This window comes from Myodes glareolus, chromosome 13 (genome assembly GCF_982192425.1).
Source record: "Myodes glareolus chromosome 13, mMyoGla1.1, whole genome shotgun sequence".
NCBI classification, from domain to species: Eukaryota; Metazoa; Chordata; class Mammalia; order Rodentia; family Cricetidae; genus Myodes; species Myodes glareolus.
In genome coordinates this window covers 10,858,452-10,878,757 of record NC_142038.1, presented here as the reverse complement: position 1 = coordinate 10,878,757, position 20,306 = coordinate 10,858,452, and the positions used below count along the sequence as shown (strand labels likewise).

The 20,306-nt window shown below is 42.5% G+C and overlaps 1 protein-coding gene across 1 annotated transcript in view; it reads left to right on the top strand.

Moving 5' to 3' along the window:
• Epg5 (ectopic P-granules 5 autophagy tethering factor) overlaps positions 1 to 20,306 on the top strand; it is an 85,314-nt gene that overhangs the window by 9,459 nt on the left and 55,549 nt on the right. The window contains exons 4-14 of the mRNA XM_048419624.3: positions 3,901 to 4,037; positions 4,496 to 4,603; positions 5,669 to 5,742; positions 7,918 to 8,023; positions 9,951 to 10,065; positions 10,431 to 10,581; positions 11,980 to 12,135; positions 13,216 to 13,373; positions 15,610 to 15,764; positions 17,517 to 17,657; positions 20,139 to 20,303. Coding sequence (XP_048275581.3) covers positions 3,901 to 4,037; positions 4,496 to 4,603; positions 5,669 to 5,742; positions 7,918 to 8,023; positions 9,951 to 10,065; positions 10,431 to 10,581; positions 11,980 to 12,135; positions 13,216 to 13,373; positions 15,610 to 15,764; positions 17,517 to 17,657; positions 20,139 to 20,303 — 1,466 coding nt within the window. The remainder of the gene's footprint in view (positions 1 to 3,900; positions 4,038 to 4,495; positions 4,604 to 5,668; positions 5,743 to 7,917; positions 8,024 to 9,950; positions 10,066 to 10,430; positions 10,582 to 11,979; positions 12,136 to 13,215; positions 13,374 to 15,609; positions 15,765 to 17,516; positions 17,658 to 20,138; positions 20,304 to 20,306) is intronic.

Here is a 20,306-nt window from a genome sequence, read left to right as displayed (position 1 = left end):
GGTGCTGGGCATCAAGACCTGGGTGGGTCCTCAGCGAGAACAGCAGGTGCCCTACCCACTGACTGAGCTGTCCAGCCCCCAGGATACCTTTTCATCCTCTTGCTTTTCTCTTGCATTTTATTTACTTGTTTCCCCCTCCCCCCCCACATTCTTGTTTCTTAAATTTCTAACTGGTGCTCTGCAATGTTCTGAAGTAGAAATTCTAATTTCTTTCTTTTCTTGTGATGGTTCCCTGCTCTGCCCTGACGTATCCTCCACCCTATCATACATGCGAAGTCAAGCACTTTGCCAACAGAGTCCGTCGTCAGACCAAGTGTCTAACATATTAGTAGAACTTTGTGGGGGATTATTTTGGCAGAGGGGAAGAGTTTATTTGGCTTACAGTTCAAATAGTTACATCTGTCCTCATGGCAGGGAAATCATGATGGTGGGATATAAGCAGCAGTTCACATTGGATCCTCATTCAGGATGCAAAACCTTAAGACCAGCCCCTAGTGACCCACTTCCTCTAATAATGCTCTACTTCCTACAGGTTCCACAACCTTCCAGAAATCACCATCAGCTGGGCACCAAGTGTTGAAGTAAATTAGGGACGACTTCACATTCAAAGCACAGTGTTTTGCTTTTAGCTGTGGTCATCTCACTTCAATTTTCACTCAGTTTAGCTTCAAAAATCCCTATAGTCTTGAACATTCTCAGCATTGTTCAGTTGCTCCAAATCAAAGTGTTGAAACCTATTAAATATAGTAAAAGAATAGCAGTGGTTGGTCTGGAAGAAAACTGACCTGTAACTCCTTTTGTAACAGTGCAGTTCAAGCCGGGCATTGGTGCATTGGTGGTACATGCCTTTTTAATCCCATACTCGGGAGGCAGAGGCAGGTGGATGACTGTGAGTTCAAGGTCAGCCTGGTCTACAGAGCGAGTTCCAGAATAAGCTCCAAAGGTACACAGAAAAACCCTGTCTGGAAAAACAAACAAACAAACAAACAAAAAAAGAAAGAAAAGAAAGGGAGAGAGAGAGAGAGAGAGAGAGAGAGCGAACGAGAGAGAGAGAGAGAGAGAGAGAGAGAGAGAGAGAGAATGTAGTTCATAAGGAGAAAGGGCCTGGAGGCCATTGTTGGCCTCAAGGTGGGCGGAAGAGTGTTAGACAGTGTAATATGTGGAGATCTAAACAAGATCAGGGCTTAATGGAAAGGAGAGTCATCCCTTGAAAGCCTAGATACAACCTTCATTAAGAGAGAATGAAGCCAGGCATAGTGCTGTACACTTTTAATCCCAGCATCCAGGAGGCAGAGGCAGAGGCAGGTGGATCTCTGTGAGTTCTAGGCCAGCCTGGTCTACATAGTGAGTTCTAAGACATCCTGGGCTACATAGTGAGACCCTGTCTATAAAAATCCAAACCAAACCATGGCAAAAGAGAGAATAAGAGAGAGATGGGAGAAATAAGAGAGTGTGTGTATGCATATGTGTGTGTGTGTGTGTGAGAGAGAGAGAGAGAGCGCACAAGAGCATGAATGTGCCACGATGCCAAGGATGGGTTGGTGTAACATGACAGGCCGGCTTCTTGGGGTTTCTGTCCCACCCGGTACCCCACAGCCGGCAAGTCCCAAAGAAATCAGAGTCTACATTAGGTTATAAACTGATTGGCCCATTAGGTCAGGCTTCTTATTAGTCCTTGTAACTTATATTAATCCATTATTATTATCTATGTTAGCCATAATGGCTCAGTACCTTTTCCAGGTGGGCAGCTTACATGTTTCCTCTCCAGTGGTCTGGGCAGAACTGCGGAGGGAGCTTCCTGCTTGCCAGAATACTCCCAGTCTCTTTGCTCCACCTCTACTTCCTGTCTGGCTTTCCCGCCTATACTGCCTGCCTGGCCAATCAGCATTTTATTAAAATATGATTGACAGAATACAGACAATTCTCCCACACCAGGTTGGAGGGCAGGGGAGTATCTTCAGATCACTTCTCTATGCAAAACCTCGAGAAGCCTTCAGAACAGTTCTAAGAACAAAGAAAAATGTGATGTTTTGTAACACTTATACTGATGGGAAGTTTCATATCATGTGACTTAGTTTCAGTACAGTATGACAAAGTGTGGAGGAGCCAGGTATCATAAATTGAAAGCTGTCAAATCATAGCCCAGATGGCTTCTTAAGTCTCTGTCTCACACAGAACTACCGGGAGGCATGGTCTGATTCAGGCTGTAGAATCTAGCCTGAGGGCACAGGCCCTTGTTCTAACAGAGCCAGTAGGGTAAGCATCATATTCTGTTGCCCATGTCTGGGCATCTGGGGCTTGAATCATCAGCGCCCCAAAATCCCTGGTAGCCCTCCTTGTCTCACTCTGCTACCTACAGCACACGTAGTCTCTGTATTGGACTGGCCACATCTGCTCCGTGCCTGCTGCTCTCCTTGGTGGATGTCCCTTGGTCCTGGCATCTTCAGCATCCTGAGGTCTTCATGGCAACTTAGGCTTCATGTTCTCAGCCTTATTTGATGGCCTCGCAGTACCTCTCTGCAGGGAATTTGACTTTGCCCATATTGTCCAGCCTTACCCTGCAGCTTTGAGGAACCTTACTGTTCCACGTACTGTGAACAGTGGCACTGAGTTCCCCTAGCCGGAAATAGAGCCTGACCCACTTCTCTCAAATATACTTGCCTGATGCTTGTTGACCAGGAAGGAACACTTTCAGGGCATTCTCAGTTTAGGCTCGTCTTTTAAATACACACATATTTTCACAAGTTGGAGTGTGGAGTGTTTAGGGCCTTGCCCTCGGTGTGTCCTGCCCTCCCAGTGCAGGACCTGAGGCCTCTCTTCTTCAGCACTGCCCTGTCTGCAGCTTTAGACTCGCCCTTCCTGGCTGACCCACACGTTGCACATGTCTTTCTGCTCCCCTTGTTGCTCTCCTTCCCTGTAGACCTGGGCAAGAAAAGTGAGCACTAGCCGTGCTGTAACTTGAATAACTGCCTGTCTTGAGATATTCTCCTCCAAACAAATGAGTCTGTAATTTTGGGTAGGATGGTCAAGATTCTTTGCCAGGATATCACAGGGATAACCTCTGTCCCAGTTCCCAATAGAGTTTTTGCTTAGCTCTGTGGTGGTTTGAAAGACAATGGCCCCCAAAACATTGGCACTATTAAAAGGTGAGGCTTTTTTGGAGTAGGTGTGGTCTTTTTGGAGGAAGTGTGTCGCTGTGGGGGTGTACTTTGAGTCAAGCTATTCCCAGTGTCTCAGTTCACTTTCTGTTGCCTTCTGTTCAAGATGTAGCCAGCACCATGTCTGCTTTTATGCTGCCATGCTCCCCAACCATGACGATAATGAACTGAACCTCTGAACTGTAAGCTGCCACCTCAGTTAAATGTTTTCTTTTGTAAGAGTTGTTGTGGTCATGGCATCTCTTCACAGCAATGAAAACCCTAACTAACATAAGCTCTAAAACACTTCATGAGCCAAGCCCTCTTTGTCTGTATCTCTTTTAACACTCTGGTCTTCCAAACTCTCAGCAGAATGGACCATCAAGTTCTGTTTATATCCGCTCAGGACTTGTTCAGCCCATAGCTCTAAATTCTTCTGTGTTTATCCAGCACAGTAGTTCCAAAGGCATAAGGACCACATGTCGTGCTTGTTATAGCAGCCCCACTGCTTGGTGATGTCTCTTTGTATTACTGCTCTTCTGACAAGAGACAGAAGTGTTTGCTTTGACTCAGTTCAGTAGGACATAGTCCCTCAAGGGAGGAGGTCATGGCAGCAGAAGCACCCTCAGTCAGGAAGTGAACAGCCTCTTTGGGTTTAATCTGAACTAAATGTTTTACACTTTTTGGTTTCTTTGCTTTAAGTGGAGAAGCTGAAAGTCCCAGTACCATTAGGAGTTCTCAGCTAAGCCTCTCTCTTTTGCAGGCTCTAAACTGACAGGCAGCATTCCCTCTGACGTGTGTCAGCTGAAGGAGTGCATCAGCGTCTTGTTCATGTTCACCAGGAGAGTGAGTGAGGACGCCCAGTTCCATGAGGACATCCTTCTCTGGCTGCAGAAGCTGGTAAGGGAACAACTGCAGGCAAAGGTCTTTCATTGCTTGGGTAATCTAAGAATAATTTCTTATTTTGTGTTTCATATTTCTTTATTCTGTAGCTTTTCCAGTTAATTCATTTAGTGAGTTAATAATTTTTCTTTGATAATGACAGAGGTTACAAGTTATTTGTCTTGTTACTTTGTGTGTCTAATGAGCTCTGGCTTCCAGGTCAGAGTTGAACTGCATTTCCAGGAGGAAATACAGAGGGAGGTGAAGACTGACTGCTGACTCACCATGTGCCTAATCATGCTGGATGATAAACTTAGTGATGCTTAACGAGAAGAAAGGTGTCAGGATTTGGAAAATTGAGGTGTTTTACAGAGAAGACCTATGTCTGGGCACTCTAGAAAGGTTGCATGCACCCCCAGCTTACTGCGTGCATGAGTTTATTAAATTAGTGAAAACACGAGTCTTTTCCTGTTCAGGTGTCAGTGTTACAAAGAGTTGGCTGTCCTGGAGATCACTTCTTCCTTCTCAACCACATTCTTCGGTGCCCAGCTGGCGTCAGTAAGTGGGCTGTTCCTTTTATACAGGTATGATGATCTTCTGATTCTGGGGGTGGGGGTGGGGATTTTTATTAGTTTTCCTTAAGAAATGTCTAAAACAACCCATCCCCCAAAGACCTAGTCGCGTGCTATTTAAATAAAAATGTAAAAGACATATATTTCTATTACTTGTATACTCTATGTGTCTGCATGGACTTATGTGCACAGTGTCCATGTAGGTGTCTGCAGAGGCTAGATGGCATTGATGTGTAACTGGACTTAAAAGTGGTTGTGAGCTTCCTGATCTGGGTGCAGGGAAACCATACCCTCCCCTCTGTCTCTTGGGGGGCAGTGAGTACTCCTAACCACTGAGCTATCTGCTACCTCCCTGGTTCCCTCAGTAAAGCCTTTAAACCAGGAGTGCATGTGTATAGGGTTATCACACTTTCTGGGTCATCACAGGTGGGGAGATTAGCACAGAATTGCAAAAGTTCAGCTGCAACCCGGCTTGGTAGGTTCACAAGTGATTAATTTAATTTGGTAAGGTTTGGAGAAGGACAGCTTACCAGGACTGTTTGTCTTTTCTGTAGTAATAACCACAACTCTAATCCATCTCACAGTACAATTGGTACTAGCATAGCAGGGAGATCTTAGGTCTGTTAGCAGCTTGCATATACTTACCAGTTGACCATATAGTTTATAGTTTTTCCTATGCCAAGCCCCTTTTGGCCATTTTTATTATTCATAGCCACCACTCAGATAGCAGGAACCAAAATGTATGTCAAATTCAGCTCAACTCCTTCATATTTTATTTAATATTTCTGGTGGTGTGGAGCCTAAGTCACTCTGATGATGAGGAGGAGGTTTTGTTTTTCTTGGTTTAAAGCAGCTGTGCTGTGCTCCACCAGCCGCTGCAGGTGTTTGACATCAGCTGCCCATGCTCGTCCTTCGCTCTGAGACAGTGTGCAGGTAACGGCTCCAGCTGTGCCTTGTGCTTTGGAGCAGGTGTCAGGCTTGGCGTTGTCCTCTGACTAGCGTCTTGATTATTAGATATGTGTAAACCAGCTTGAGCTGGTTTTCTACAGTATGCTTTTTTTCATTTTCTGATTTCAGATCAAAGTGTTGAATAACCCTTCAGGGGTCTTTCATTTTATGCAGTCCCTTGCCCTGCTGATGTCTCCTGTCAAGTAAGTGTGGAAGAGCCTTGTAAAATAGAAATTGAATACTCTATCAAAGGGTTGGTTTTCTTAACTGCCCTCATCCAGAGAGACCTGCTAAGGGAAGTGTTGGCATTCTAGAATTTAACACTGCAGATTTTCTTTGGGTTTGGTACTCCTGTCCCAAAGTGGTACATCTAGCTGCTTATTAACCTTTCTCGTGTCCTCCCCGTTTTAGCGGGTTTTTCTCTCATTGTGTGTGTCATTGTGAAAGGTGCCACAGACTAAGAGATGGTTTGTTCCTTAGACTAGAGGTGGATCTGGTGTACGTGTTGAACTGTGGAGCCGTGAGGACTGCCGAGGAGTTAGTGTAGCAGTAAAGAGTTGAGCAGTCAGAGACATGTCCTCAGTGGTTGAGTCGGCTTCGAGGAGTGGGTTGGATATCATTAGCTGAGGGGCTGGGGAGAAGAGTGTGAGCAAAGGCCCTGATCCAGGGTGTGCAGAGGGCTGGGGTGTAGATAGCTGAGTCAAGGTAGCCAAAGTGAGTAACTGGGTGGAGACTGGAGGATATAAGGCCTTAAAACTGAAGGAACTACACTTGTTGTGGCTTGGCCTGTGAACAAGTGAGAGGTTTTAGAACAGGGAACAAAACTTGTACTCAAGGAAGATTAGGCCAGGTGTGGTGGGACACACCTGTCTGTTATCACTGCACCCCGGAGCTTGTGAAACTGTTTGGAGGATCATCAGTTCAAGGTCAACTTGGATTACACCAAAAGTGTGGGGCTGGAGTTGCTCTGGATAGACAGTGAACTGGAGACAGAATAGTATGTACTTTTTCATTGCGTCATTGATGGCTGCAGACATTTATGCCTCTCCTGGCTCAGGATCCCAACCAGCCACATAGCAAAAGGGCAGGCATGTTTTTGATCCCGGGAGGATGCAGAGCCTGCTTGTTGGTGACCCTGACACTGTTACTACCAGCTAACCTGCCTCCGGGCCTGTTGACTAGGAGATAGAATGTAGGAACTAGCCACCTCTTCCCGGGAAGTGAGTTAGTAGCTGATTAAAGGATGCAGAGAAGGACTGTGTCACTCCTGACTCTAGACCTGTGCTCAGAGACCAGGAGGGCGACCATAGCAGAAGTACAAAGGAGGGCTGTTCTTTTGTTGTTGTTTTTGTTTTGTTTTAAGATTTATTTATTATGTATACAGTGTCCTGCGTGCATGTATGCCTATGCACCAGAAGATGGCACCATATCTCATTATAGATGGTTGTGAGTCACCATGTGGTTGCTGGGAATTGAACTCATGGCTTTTGTTTGCTGGGAATCGAACTCATGACCTCAGAAAGAGCAGCCAGTACTCTTAAACTCTAAGCTAACTCTTCAGCCCCCAAGGAGGGCTGCTTTATACAGAAGAAAAAGTTCCTGACAACATGCAAGTGACACATACCAAATGGACACCGGGGATTCAGGACTGCGGTTTTCCCTGTTGAAAGGGAAATATTTGAACTTCAGAGCTGGAGTCTGTAGGAGGTTTCTGTCTAAAGAGAGAAGTGGATGGGTACTTATTCACAGAGGGCTGCAGATGTGGTCCGAGAGGAAGCTGTTCTGGTTAATCGCTCATCAGGTGGAACAGCTGCTTGGAAAGTCCTGCTGCTGTTTTTCTGGCCTCCATCCTTTACTGCCTGCACGCAGAGGCCGCTCCTGAGAAGGGAGGTAATGTCTGACTTTTGGCCCCAAACAGCTTCTCTATCAACTGCATAAGACCTTTTTATTTTTGATAAGATGCATTTTTAATCATGGACACTTGTATGTGTCAGGATACACACATATACAGCATGTGTGAGTGTGGGTGCCCATGGAGGCCAAAAGAGGGCTCTGGATGCCATGAAGCTGGAGTTGCAGGTAGTTGTGAGCTGCCTGATGTGAGTGCTAGCTTGTGCAGGGACAGCAAGTGCTCTTTACCGTGTAGACCAGATCTAGAACTTGTCATCAATCCCAGGCTGACCTTGAACTCAGGGAGATCTGCCTGCCTCTGCCTTCTAAGCAGTGTTACTCCTGGCCTTGGTTCTTACTTCTTTTTTGATCATTTACACCATTTGACGGCTGGGCTGATTCCTGACTCTTCTTTAGCCTAGGTGATCCAAACGTGCTCGTATCAGACTTTCTATGTCCATATGGTCAGATTCCTGTCTGTTTTTTAGAAATCGAGCAGAGTTTATGTGTCACATGAAGCCCAGTGAGTGGAAGCCATCATCTTCAGGACCTGCATCTGGGAACTGGACGCTCGTAGATGAAGGAGGAGAAGAGGTAACTTGTGTCTGCAGTGTTCCCTTTAATCAATTTTGAGCTCTGCTTACATGCAAAACATTGTTCTAAGCGCTTTCTTGTAAATCTCGATTGTCCCGGTGACCCTACGAGGGGAGTAATGTTGAGACCCTCTTTTATAGATAGGGACAACAGATGTGTAAAGGAAGGTAACTTGTTTCAGGTCATGTGGTCATTAAATGTAAAACCTCTAGAGCACGTTCCGAGCCAGTAGCCCACCCTGATGTCCTTTGTAGATGTGTTCAGATGGCAGAAGCTGGAACTGGAAAACGGAGTAGAGTGACTTTGTGAAATGTACATGAAGGTTTTATTTTGCACAGTAACAGGTTCCTGGGACTAGGATCTCACAGATGAGCTTCTCTGAGTAATTTTGATGAAAATCTAATGAATAAAAAATCTAGCTTCTCAAGACAATTTTAAAAAAGTTTTAAGATAACTCTTGTTAATTTTTCTTTCCTCCACAGTGATTAGAGGCATATTTATTTATTTATTTATTTATTTTGAGACAGGGCTTCTCTGTAGTTTTGGAGTCTGTACTGGAACTAGCTTTTGTAGACAAGGCTGGTCTCGAACTCATAGAGATCCTCCTGCCTCTGTCTTCCAAGTGCTGGAATTAAAGATGTGCACCACCTCTGCCCATCTTTAGTGGTGTATATTTAAGGAATTTTTCTTCTGCTCATTAGAAGTTCCTGGGCCTGTTTCTGGCTGAGTCCCTGATTTGGCCAGCACAGAGCCTCAGCAGGTAAAGGCCCTTGCCATCAGATGTAATCTGTCTCAAACCCTGATTTTATGTTCTAAGATGCTCACTAAAATCCTTTGTCTGAGGAGTAGAAACTGGACAGCAGTCCCCAAAGTGACCCTCATGCTGCTGTGGGGGGCGTGTTGATGAATTGCACCAGGGCCCATTCAGGGACGAGTGCTTGTCTTGTTCTTTGTCCCTTCTGATGGCTTGTAGCCGGTGGGCAGGTGGTGGGAAGTGATGTGGGCATGCAAACACTTGTGGGAAAACTGAGTTTCTCGGGAGCTAATATAAATTCTCTTTGGAAGACTGTAACGAAACAATGTTTTTTGTTTGTTCATTCTTTGCTTTTCCCTAACGTGGTCTTTCTTTAAAATAGCTTTTTTTTTTAAAATCTTTTTAATTTTGATGGGTTCCCTGAAGATAACCCCAGAGAAGATTCTACAGTGGTGCTTGCTTCTTGGTTAGCACTCACTGAAAGGAGTGAATTCAAGAACTTAGGGAGTTAGGCATCATGGTGTATGCCTTTAATTTCAGCACTTCATGGGGAGAGGAAGGAGGATCTTGATATGTAGGACAGACGAGGCTAGATTGCAAGACACTCACCCACCAAAAACAAAAACAAAGAGGAAAAAACCCAAAATCAAAAAATAAAGGCCAAAAGACCAACAACAGCAAAAAATAAAAGCTGCTTCCCTAATGAAACAAGTAAAACCCAACAACAATAGCAGCAAGCAAGGAAAAACAAAAGCAAAAGCAACCCAGAAGAACTTAGTACTTGAGACTGTTAAGAGCTTGGTTGGATCCGAAAAGTCTGTGGGGGAAGCCTGTGGTTCCTCCACATCATTTGGTTCTCAACACGAGCTCCACTAAGGCTCACTTGGGTGACTTATGAAGCTTGTCAGGCCCACACGTAGGTCCAGTTTTCTGGAGCCTACCGGATGATCTAATGTTCAGATGGAGTCAAGAACTCTTGCTAGCCATTATATACACGGTATTATCCTATTTTGCATTACTTGATATACTTGAAGCAAGTTAGTTTTATAAATACAGAGGTTTAGTGAGGAGACTGTTCTTGAGGAGGTGTCTCTAAGGACCACATTGTGACTTGGATTTAGTCTCTGTAATCCAAGCCTGGGTAGCTGACGTGATGTGGCATCTTCCCTTTAGGATGAAGACCCTGAGACCAGTTGGATTCTACTTAATGAAGATGACTTGGTCGTCCTTTTGTCCCAGTTTCCCTTTCATGAGCTCTTTCAACATCTTCTTGGCTTTAAAGCAAAAGGTAGATAGTTTTTCTTGTCATAACTGAAAGGTGGTACTGGTACAAGCTCCATATAGGAAGCATCAAGCCTTGCATTTGGGTGGGCTGCTCCTGGGTGTTTTTCCTGTGCCCACCTATGCAAAGCCTTCTTTCTCTTATATTTGTAACTTTTTTTTTTTTTAAACTTCATGCTTAAATGAAGAAGGCCGGCTAATGTACATGTTACCTAGGTTAAATACATTGTTCTTACTGTATATCCCACTTTGATATTGGAGCCAGAGAGATGGGATTAATCCCAACCCTCCTGGCTTTCTCACTGAATTATGTACTGTGTTCTGTAATGTTTCGTCATAGTAATTATATTTTCCTATCTGTTTCACGTCTAGGTGATTATTTACCTGAAACAACAAGGCCCCAAGAGATGATGAAAATTTTTGCCTTTGCTAACTCATTAGTGGAACTCCTGGCTGTGGGGTTAGAAACCTTTAACAGAGCCCGCTATAGGCAGTTTGTGAAGCGCATTGGATACCTGATCAGGTAATGTTGCTGTTGACACATCCTGCCACTGTCTCCTTACTTCGACACAGACCTGCAGAGGGACGGATGCTCATACTTAGTTAGGTCTTCTCATAAAAGTGAGGTATTCCTTCCATCAGCTAGATGGGGATTTTGTAAATGTTTCCAGTGAAATTATTTGATTAATTATCTCAGATTCAATTGATTTTTTTAAAAATATAATTTATTGGAGTTCTGATTTTCAAAACTGCTGCTGGAGAGAAGGGTCAGAAAAGATGCAGGGACTCTTAGTGTTTGACTGCTGTGAGGGCCCCATGGTCATGGCAACTTTTAGAAAGGACAGCATTTAATTGGGGGCTTACAGTTCAGAGGTTCCGTTCATTAGCATTATGGTGGGACATGGTGGCATGCAGGCAGACATAGTGCTGGAGAAGAAGCTGAGAGGCAACCGGAAGTGAACTGAGACACTGGGTGTGACTTGAGCATATAAGAAGCCTCAAAGCCCACCCCCACAGTGACACACCTGCTCCAGCAAGGCCACACCTCCTAATAGTGCCTTTCCCTTTGGGGCCGTTTTCTTTCCCACCACCACACAGGCCTTCACTTCTTTCCCTTTCTCTTATTCCCGCTTTCTGTCCACAGCCAGCTTTTCCTTGGGATTGCCACAGGCTGAGCTGTGATGAATTCACAGTAATTCCTCACTACCATTATTCCCCACATTGTTCTTTCATTTCTTATTGTAGTTTAAATATTTAAAAAACTTCCAAGGACTTAAATAAGTCATACTGTATTTGAACTGGGAGAACATGCACTTGAATGAAAGATGGGCTTATTGTTTTATTTGCAAGTGTTTGAAATGTTTTTGAGTTTATGTATTGCTTTTCTGTAAATCAGCTTCATTTTCTTTTCTACATCTTCAGGGTTTTTTTTCTAGATTATTCCCTATAGCACATATATAGACTGTTCTTTTTTTCCAACCTCTTCCCTCAAAAAGAAGTTCATAAAAATGCAAAATCTCTCCCTTTCCCCACTTTTCTTCTCCAAACTGAATTGATTTACATTCATTTATTTTAGATTTCAGTCAGCTTTATGAAGATTATAGGATGCCCTCAAAGGCTGGGGTCCCTTAGAAGGGTGAGGTTCTAGCATGTGTATCTGTCCTGTGCCCTGAAGCCCACATGTAGCTGAGGATAGCTGTGTATGCAGCCTGACATGAAACGTCAGTAACAGCTTTTTATTTACCATTGTTCTTATGCATCCTGCTGAGCTCTGAAGGGTTGGTTTTCACTGTCCCTGTGAAGATTGCTTTCAGGACTGAGCAGATAGTAGGTGCTTAGTTAATGTTAGTCCTTCACATGCAATGCCAGGTGACAACGGGTGAGTGCCTGAAAAGTGCTGTGCTGTTTTCCTCACGCTCAGGATGACCCTTGGCTACGTCAGTGACCACTGGGCACAGTATGTGAGTCATAGCACATGCATGGGATTAGCGCTGCAGCCCTACTCCATGGAGAAACTGCAGATTGAATTTGATGAACTGTTTCTCAGAGCTGTCCTACATGTCTTGAAAGCCAAAAGGTAAGAGGTAAGGGCTTCCTGTCTGGGAATGTAGAGTGTTTCTTAATTGGGATTTCTATTACTGTGAAGAGACACCATGACCATGGCAACTCTTATGAAAGAAAACATTTAACTGGGGATGGCTTACAGTTTTAGAGATATAGTCTGTTATATTTCCCTATTGGCGAAACATTCAAGCACATGAGTCTGTGGGTGCCATACCTATTCAAACCAACACAAAGTGTAAGCAAAGTGTAAGCAAATAAACCCTTTCCTTCCTAACTTTCTTTGGTCATGGTGTTTGATCATAGCAATAGTAGCCCTAACTAAGACAGCCTCTCTCTCATTGGGGCCTTAAAAAGGATCTCTGATTCAAAACCCATTACTTTTATTAATGTTCTGCGTGTGTCTGAGAGGTTTCACGTGTAAGTTTGTGATAATAATACTGCCTTTGTTTTTGTAAGTATGGAACAAGTTGATGATGTATGCAGATATCTCTAGCACAGAAAGGTCAAGAATTAGAAACTTCTAGAGCTGATATTATGTCATAAGTGTTTCCACATTTGACCTCATGCACTGTGCCAAAGTAAATACATGCACAGTAAAAAATACTGTATAAAATTATCATTAAAGCTGTGTGTACAGAGTGCACACAGACATCCAGATCCATTATTGTATCTGCTCACATCTGCCCCTTTACCTTTCTGCTGTCTTCCTCCTCTGACTGGGTCTGCTTGTTTTCTCCAATGAATAAAATAGCATTACGTATATGTCCATATGTTTTTTATCCATTCATCTGTTAGTGGGCATCTAGTTCCATATCTTGGCTGTTGTGAATCATGTAGCAGGCTTTCATGTTTATATTTCAGTCTCCTCTGTGGTACATGCTATTATATATGTGTAAATATATTTCAAAATATTCCAAAAATTTCAAATACTTTTGGCACAAAGCATTTACAATAAAGGATACCTGCCCCTCCCTCATGTGTGTGTGTTGGGAAAGTTGTGGTAATGTGAAGGCGAAAATCTTGTTTCCACTTTTTAGTGTGGTGAAACTTTCTAATATATAAAATTTTTCCTGTCGCCTTTTAAAATGTGCAGACTTGGCATTTGGCTGTTTATGTCTGAGATGCCCTTTGGCACACTGTCAGTCCCGATGCTTTGGAAACTCTTCTACCTCATGCACCAGGCTGAGAGTGGGAACCTGCAGCACCTCTGTGCCTCCCTGCAGCCGGCCGAGTGCAAGAGGCAACTCCAAGGTACTTGACGGGGCAGGCTTCTCTCCTTGCACGTATTTGCTCCGTGGCATGATTCTGGCATTCAGGAGACTGCCTCTTTGTCTCGATGTGTTAGGTAGAAGGTGGCATATCTCAAATATAAGTCAATTAGATCTAGATTCTGTGCGGTAAGCACAATGGCCTAACTTTGATGAATGATTCTTTTCCTTGCATAAAATTCTAGTTTGGTCAACAAGTGAAGTTAATTGGCTTGAAATTTGTTAAGGTCTGTGTCCAGTTTTCTACTAATTTTTTCTGTTTTATTTTTCTTAAGTTGTCTAGATTTTATGAAGTGGGTGGGAGGTAGACAGTAATTCTTCAAAAACTTAACTTTGTAGCGCAGTGGTAGACTGTGTGTGTCCTTTGTATGTATAAGGTTCTAGGTTTAATCCCTAGCAACAAAATAAATCCCTGATACCAAAACAACAAAGTTTAATTTTAGTGAAGATTTGATTATGTTTTAATACATACTAACATTGTACTGCTGGGTATTTGTGTTATAATGTTAAAAATATTCTTGCGTAGTACCGGTTTGATTTCCAGAACCTATAGGGCTGGTTTCAGGGGATCTGACACCATCTTCTGGTCTCTGGAACTGCACATATGTATTACACCAATATACATGCAGGCAAGACAACCCATACATGTAAAATAAAAATAAATGAATCTTAAAAAAAGAAAGAGTATGAGCCAGGCATGATAGTCCACACCTTCAATCCCATCACTTGGGTGGCAGGGAGATGAACCTCTGGTTCAAGGCCAGTTTGGTCTGCATAGTCCAGGTTAACCAGGACTATGTAGAGAGACCCTGTTTTATAAGAACAAAAACAACAAATAAACAAACAAAAAGAATAAAAAGCAGATAACCTAGTTAATACGAAGATACTTATCATTACTCTTAATATTAAAGAAAACAAAATAAAATACTAACAGAATTAAAGACTTATCAACATCTTTTTCTAAATTTCTAAACCTCTACATTGCTTAAAAGAAAATATGCCTTTATTCCCAGCACTCGGGGCAGAAGCAGGCAGATCTCTGTGAGTTCAATGCCATCCTGAGTGAGTTCCAGGACAGCCAGTGTTATGTAGATAGACCCTGTCTCAAAAAAAGAAAAAGAAAGAAGGAAGGAAGAAAGGAAGGAAGAGGAGAAAGCCATACCTTATAAAACTAAAAAAAAAAATGCATTTTTTGCAGACATTCATTATTTTTTCTTCAGTTTTCTCTGTTTTCATACTCTTTCTGTGTATGTTCTACACAAATCTTTTTTTTTGTTTATGTGTCTTCCTGTTTTGAGTTTTGTTTTTGTTTTATTTCTCTGCTTCATAAACTGCTTCTGCACTCTCCTGGGGAAGTGCTTCCATTACTGTTTTCATAGTTGAATGTGTGTGTTTCACGGCCTGTTGCCTGACTGCTGGTTCTGTGGGTGAAGTAATAAACACAGATGAGACAGACAGCCCTTTAAGGGGCCTGGGTGATTAGCAGGATGTCTGATACAGGTTAGTCCTTCCTAGATTTCCTTTGTAAAGCCATTTTCCATCCCAAGGACTTTCTATCCCCAGGCTGCGATATATCTCATGAATATGGTCTTTTTTGGCCATATATTTTGCTTCCCACATCTTGTTTCTACATGTATTACAGAGTTATCAAACCTGTCTCTAGTGACATCGTATAGTATTGCTTACATAGTGTCCTCTGAGAATGGGGCAGGGTGGATTATATACTGTCTGCTACAGCCAGTTTCCTGTCCTTAGTCAGTCTTTGCTTTTTGTTTGGAGTGCCATGCTCATGCTGAGCGGTTGCTGGCCACCCAGTGGATTTGCAGGTGCGGTGAAGCTGACAGTTGGGTGACAGTGACACCTGGTGGCCGCAGTCGTGCTTTGCAGTGATAGGTGTTTGATCTTTAGGGTTAGCCTCCAGATTTGGTCCACGTTCTCTGCCTCGTCCAGTTCTTTTACAGTCGTTTCTCGGAGTTGAGGCATAGTTTCATGTTAATATTTTTTTGCTGAGTCTACATTATACTGAATTTTTTGGACTCTCAGAGTTCAGCTGATTCAGCTTTCTTTCTGAACCTGTAGGATTCCATCTTGGAAAGGGGAAGACCATTTTTATCTTTAAATATTTGTGAATATTAATTAATTTTTATGTTGTCTTGCTTTCTGGTAGTGTAACTAAATATTTGAGCCCATTTAGTCACTTTTTTTCTATTAACTTGCAGACCCAGAACATTTTGCGAACTTGGAGAAGTGTCTTTCTTCCATGAATAGCTCAGAAGAGATTTGCCTTCTGACGACCTTTGCTCAGATGGCTCGGGCCAGAAGAACCAATGTAGATGAAGACTTCATCAAAATTATTGTTCTGGAGATATATGAGGTTAGAATGTGAAGTTTTGAATGCTTTCTTCTGACTGTCCATTCATTCTTTGGGTATTGTTTTCAAAAATGTGATTTATGAGCTGTTGCCTGTGCTTACGGATGGGATGGAAAATCAAAAGAACATCTTTGTCTGTAGGGAACTTTGAAACTTATAATTTATTATTCCGTTTCCCACTACTATCTTTTGGCATTTGATGAAGACTTTTGGAAAGAAATAGACAGTCTACCACTGCCTGGCATTGCAGCTCTTATTACTATAGCCACACACCAAACGTCACTCCTCTGCTTCTGTCAGTAACACGGAGGCAGGACTTCCAGGTCACTTTAAATGAGATCATAGAACAAACATTGAACCTGGAAGACAAGTTTTGGTTTAGCTCTGCTATTAGTTGTCCATCTTAAACGGAAAAGGTAACTTGCCAACCTGCCTTAATTTTCCCCATTACACAATGACAGGCTGAGGGAAGATCCTTGTGTTTCTTAGTGCTAATCGGCCCTTCTCAGCTAGAGGAGAAGTGCAAGGATTGCAAGGACCTCCCTGAGATCCCAGGTTCTGGGCTCTTGAGCAGTTAGGACAAAACTGCATAGAAACGGCTGGATTCTCGGGGTGGGGAGATGTCCAATAAATCTCTTCCCTCTCCTCCTCCAGCAAGCCCAGCTGGGATAGTCATTTGTAGGCAGGCCTAGTGAACTCCGGAAGATAGCTGTTGTTTGTTTTTTAGGACAGTCCTGTACACATTGAAGGTTTAGGAACTTTACACTTAGGGTTTTATTTTGTAGAATGGATTATGTATTTCTATGACATGTATTTTCAAAAAAATCATTTTAGGCTGGGCATGGTTGTACATGCTTTAATCCCAGTATTTGGGAGGCAGAGGCAGGCAAATCTCTGTGAGTTCGAGGCCAGCCTGGTCTCCAGAGCGAGTCAGGACAGCCAGAGATACACAAAGAAACCAAAAAAAGAAAACAATCATTTTAGTGGTTTCCTCAAATGAATGTTTAGATACTCATTTGTTTCATGTGAATGAGAAATTTCTTTTTGAGATGAGATCTTACTATGTTGACCAAAGGCCTCCATATCATGGACTCAAATGATTCTCCTGGTCCATGACTTCAGGCTCCTGCCCACTGTGCATTGCTGGGATACACTCTGAGCCCAGCCCTTGAACTCATGACTCTAAATACTTGGGCCATTGCCATTTTCTGTTCTCTCTCCCTACCACCTTCCAGGCTCATCGTTGGGAGTTTGCTATCTCAAGTTATAACATAGTTTTGCCCATGGTGTCATGGTATGGGAGGTCCTTCTGTCTCTGTGTTGCTTTTATTGGTTAATGAATAAAGCTATTTCGGCCAGTGGCTTAGCAGAATAGGGCAAGGTGGGGATTCCAAGCAGATAGAGAAGGAGAGAGTAGCCGCTAGAGGAGAAAGACTGAGCTGCTAGGTGGAACCTTGCCTGTAGGCCACAAACCTCATGGTAAAATATAAAATAATAGAAATGGGTTAATTTAAGATGTAAGAGCTAGCTAGCAATACGCTTAAGCTATTGACCAAACAGTACTGCAAATAATATAGTTTCTGAGTGATTATTTCAAGTCTAGGCAACCGGGAATGAATGAGCAGCCTCCCCCAACAGTGTCAGCTGAGTCTCAATGTGAGATTATGTTTGTGGGGAAAATTTTTGTTTTTGAAAATGTGTTTTGTTTGGTAATTAGCATTAAAAGTGCCATTTCTTCCCCCATCTCTAATTTAGGTATCTTATGTCACCTTGTCCACCAGAGAAACTTTTTCAAAGGTTGGTCGTGAGCTTTTGGGGGCCATCACAGCTATTCACCCTGAGACTATTTCTGTCCTTTTGGATAAAGTTCAAGAAACCATTGACCAAGTTGGAATGGTAAGAATGCTGACTGTTCTTTTGAAAGAATCCTGAAGTAGCTGGGATGGTGGCACATGCTTTTAATTCCAGCACTCGTAGGCAGATGTGGGTGAGGGCAGCCTGGCCTACAAAGCAAGTTCCAGGACAGCCAGGGCTGTTGTACAGAGAAACTCTGTCCTGAAAAACATAAACAAACAAACAAATACAGACTTCTGAATTAATGAAGCAGCCCAGCTGTATCTGTTTCAGTTGAATCCAGATGTAGTCAAGTTGACAATCAAGATTAGCATCACACCAATAAAATCCATTCCTGCTAGTCTTTCTTAGATTTTGTTCTGGCCACAATTTGGAACAGCACAAAAGTCTGAAAATTCTAAACCTGTAATGTCTGATAATATGGCTACAGATGACCATAATGTATTGATTTGGGTGCAGTCTCTAATTAGAATGTACTTTTTGTGTAAATTACTGAATTTTGAAGATATGTTTAATATTTTATAACATTTCATATTATAATATGAAGCAATGTTATTAAAATTAATTTTTCATTTTTGAAGTTTAAGTTGTAGCTGTTAGTAAAATCAGAACTTCATATAGTACTTGCATTGCGTTTTCATTGGCCAGCCCTATTAAAACATTATAAAAGGAGTCAGCTGAACAGTGTCACAGTGTCTCCTGCCTGTAAGTCTAGGACTTTGGAGGCTGAGACAGGAGAATCACAGTTAGTTCTAAGCTAGCCTAGGCTACATATTGTTACAGGTTAGCCCGGGATATTGAGTAAGACCTTGACTCAAAAAAATCCATAAAACAAAAGTGACATCATAAAGTTAATTATTCTTCTGTTCCCCCTTAAAGGAAATTTCATTAAGTAAACCTGCATTTTCATAATTTGTGCATACAGGTGATTTAAAAAGTAGTGTTGTAGACTTTTTTGTGCAAACAGGTTTTATTTATTTAACTTAGTTAATTATGGTTTTTTTGAGACTGGGTTTCTCTGTGTAACTGTCCTGGAACTAGCTCTTGTAGACTAGACTGGTTTCAGACTCACAGAGATCCACCTGCTTCTGCCACCCAAGTGCTGGGATTAAAGGCGTGTGCCACTACTGCCCAGCACAGGTTTTAAAACCCATTTTATATATATGGGTTTATATATTCTATATATTCTATAGAATATTTCAAATATGTGTAAAGTAGAGGGTTTTCAAGATGACTTAGCTTATAAAGTGCTTGATCTGCGAGCTTTATGGCCGATGTCACCTCTAAAACCCACATAATGGTAAAAGAAGAGAACCAACTCCACAGATTTGTCCCCGGGTCCCCATCCACCTCACCCAAGCCTGTTCTCAGCTACACGTAGGACTAGGGGACGCACGCACACACACACACACACACACACACACACACACACACACACACAGAAAGACAGTGAGAGATAGATAGATGGATAGATAGATATGTTAAATAGAATTTCATAGTGAACCCAGAATTCAGGTTCAGAAGATACCCACTCTTGATCTGATTTCATCTGTCTTCACACTGACCTCTTTCTGTCTCAACAGATTGAGTTTCAGCAATTAGAAGTATCTTTAGATGCCACTGTAGAGAAGAAAAATGCTTTAAAAACTCAGTGACTTTTTCCTGATTTATCATCACTTTAAAATTGTGTTTTGGCCAGGCTGTGGTGGCGCATGCCTTTAATCCCAGTTCTCGGGCAGGTGAATCTCTGTGAGTTCAAGGCCAGCCTGGTCTACAAGAGTTAGTTTCGGGACAGGCCCCCAAAGCTACAGAGAAACCCTAACTCGTAAAACCAAAAACAAACAAACAAATAAATAAATTTGTGTTTTAGTATGGTGGTTTACCTGGATGAAAACATACCAATTACATACTAAGAAAATCTGACCTTTGCAAAGAATTGCCTGTGTTTCAGGTATATCATTAGTTTAAAAATGCATTTAAGCTGGGTAGTGGTGGCACAGGCCTTTAATCCTGGCATTCAGGAGGCAGAGGCAGGAGGATCTCTGTGAGTTCAAAGTCAGCCTGGTCTACAAGAGCTAGTTCCGGGACAGGCCTCAAAGCTACAGAGAAACCCTGTCTGGAAAAAAAAAAAACAAACAAAAAACCCAACCAACTAACCAAACAAGCAACCCCCCCCCCAAAAAAAACCTAAAAATGCATTTTATTTTATTTCTTTGTCCATGATTTTAGTTTTACTTGTCTCAAAATCAAATTCACCTCCACATCCTTTCCAAGGAAAATTTACAAGCAATTTGATAATGCTTTGGGTAATATAATATTGTTTCTGAGTATTTTTTTTTCCCCCGAGACAGGGTTTCTCTGTGTAGCCCTAGCTGTCCTGGAACTCACATTGTAGACCAGGCTGGCCTAGAACTCAGAGATTCACCTGGCTCTGCCTCCTGAGTGCTGGGATTAAAGGTGTGTGTCACCACCACCTGGCTGTTCCTGAGTCTTCCACTTAATTATTCTTTTCTTTTTAAAAAGGTTTCCTTATACTTGTTTAAAGAATTGCCGTTGTATCTCTGGAAGCCTTCTGCCTCTGAGGTAGCTGTGATTCGGGATTGGCTATTGAATTCCAGTCTGACAGCTGTCAAGAACAAGTTGGCCTGTGTGATCCTAGAAGGACTGAACTGGGGATTTGCTGAACAGGTA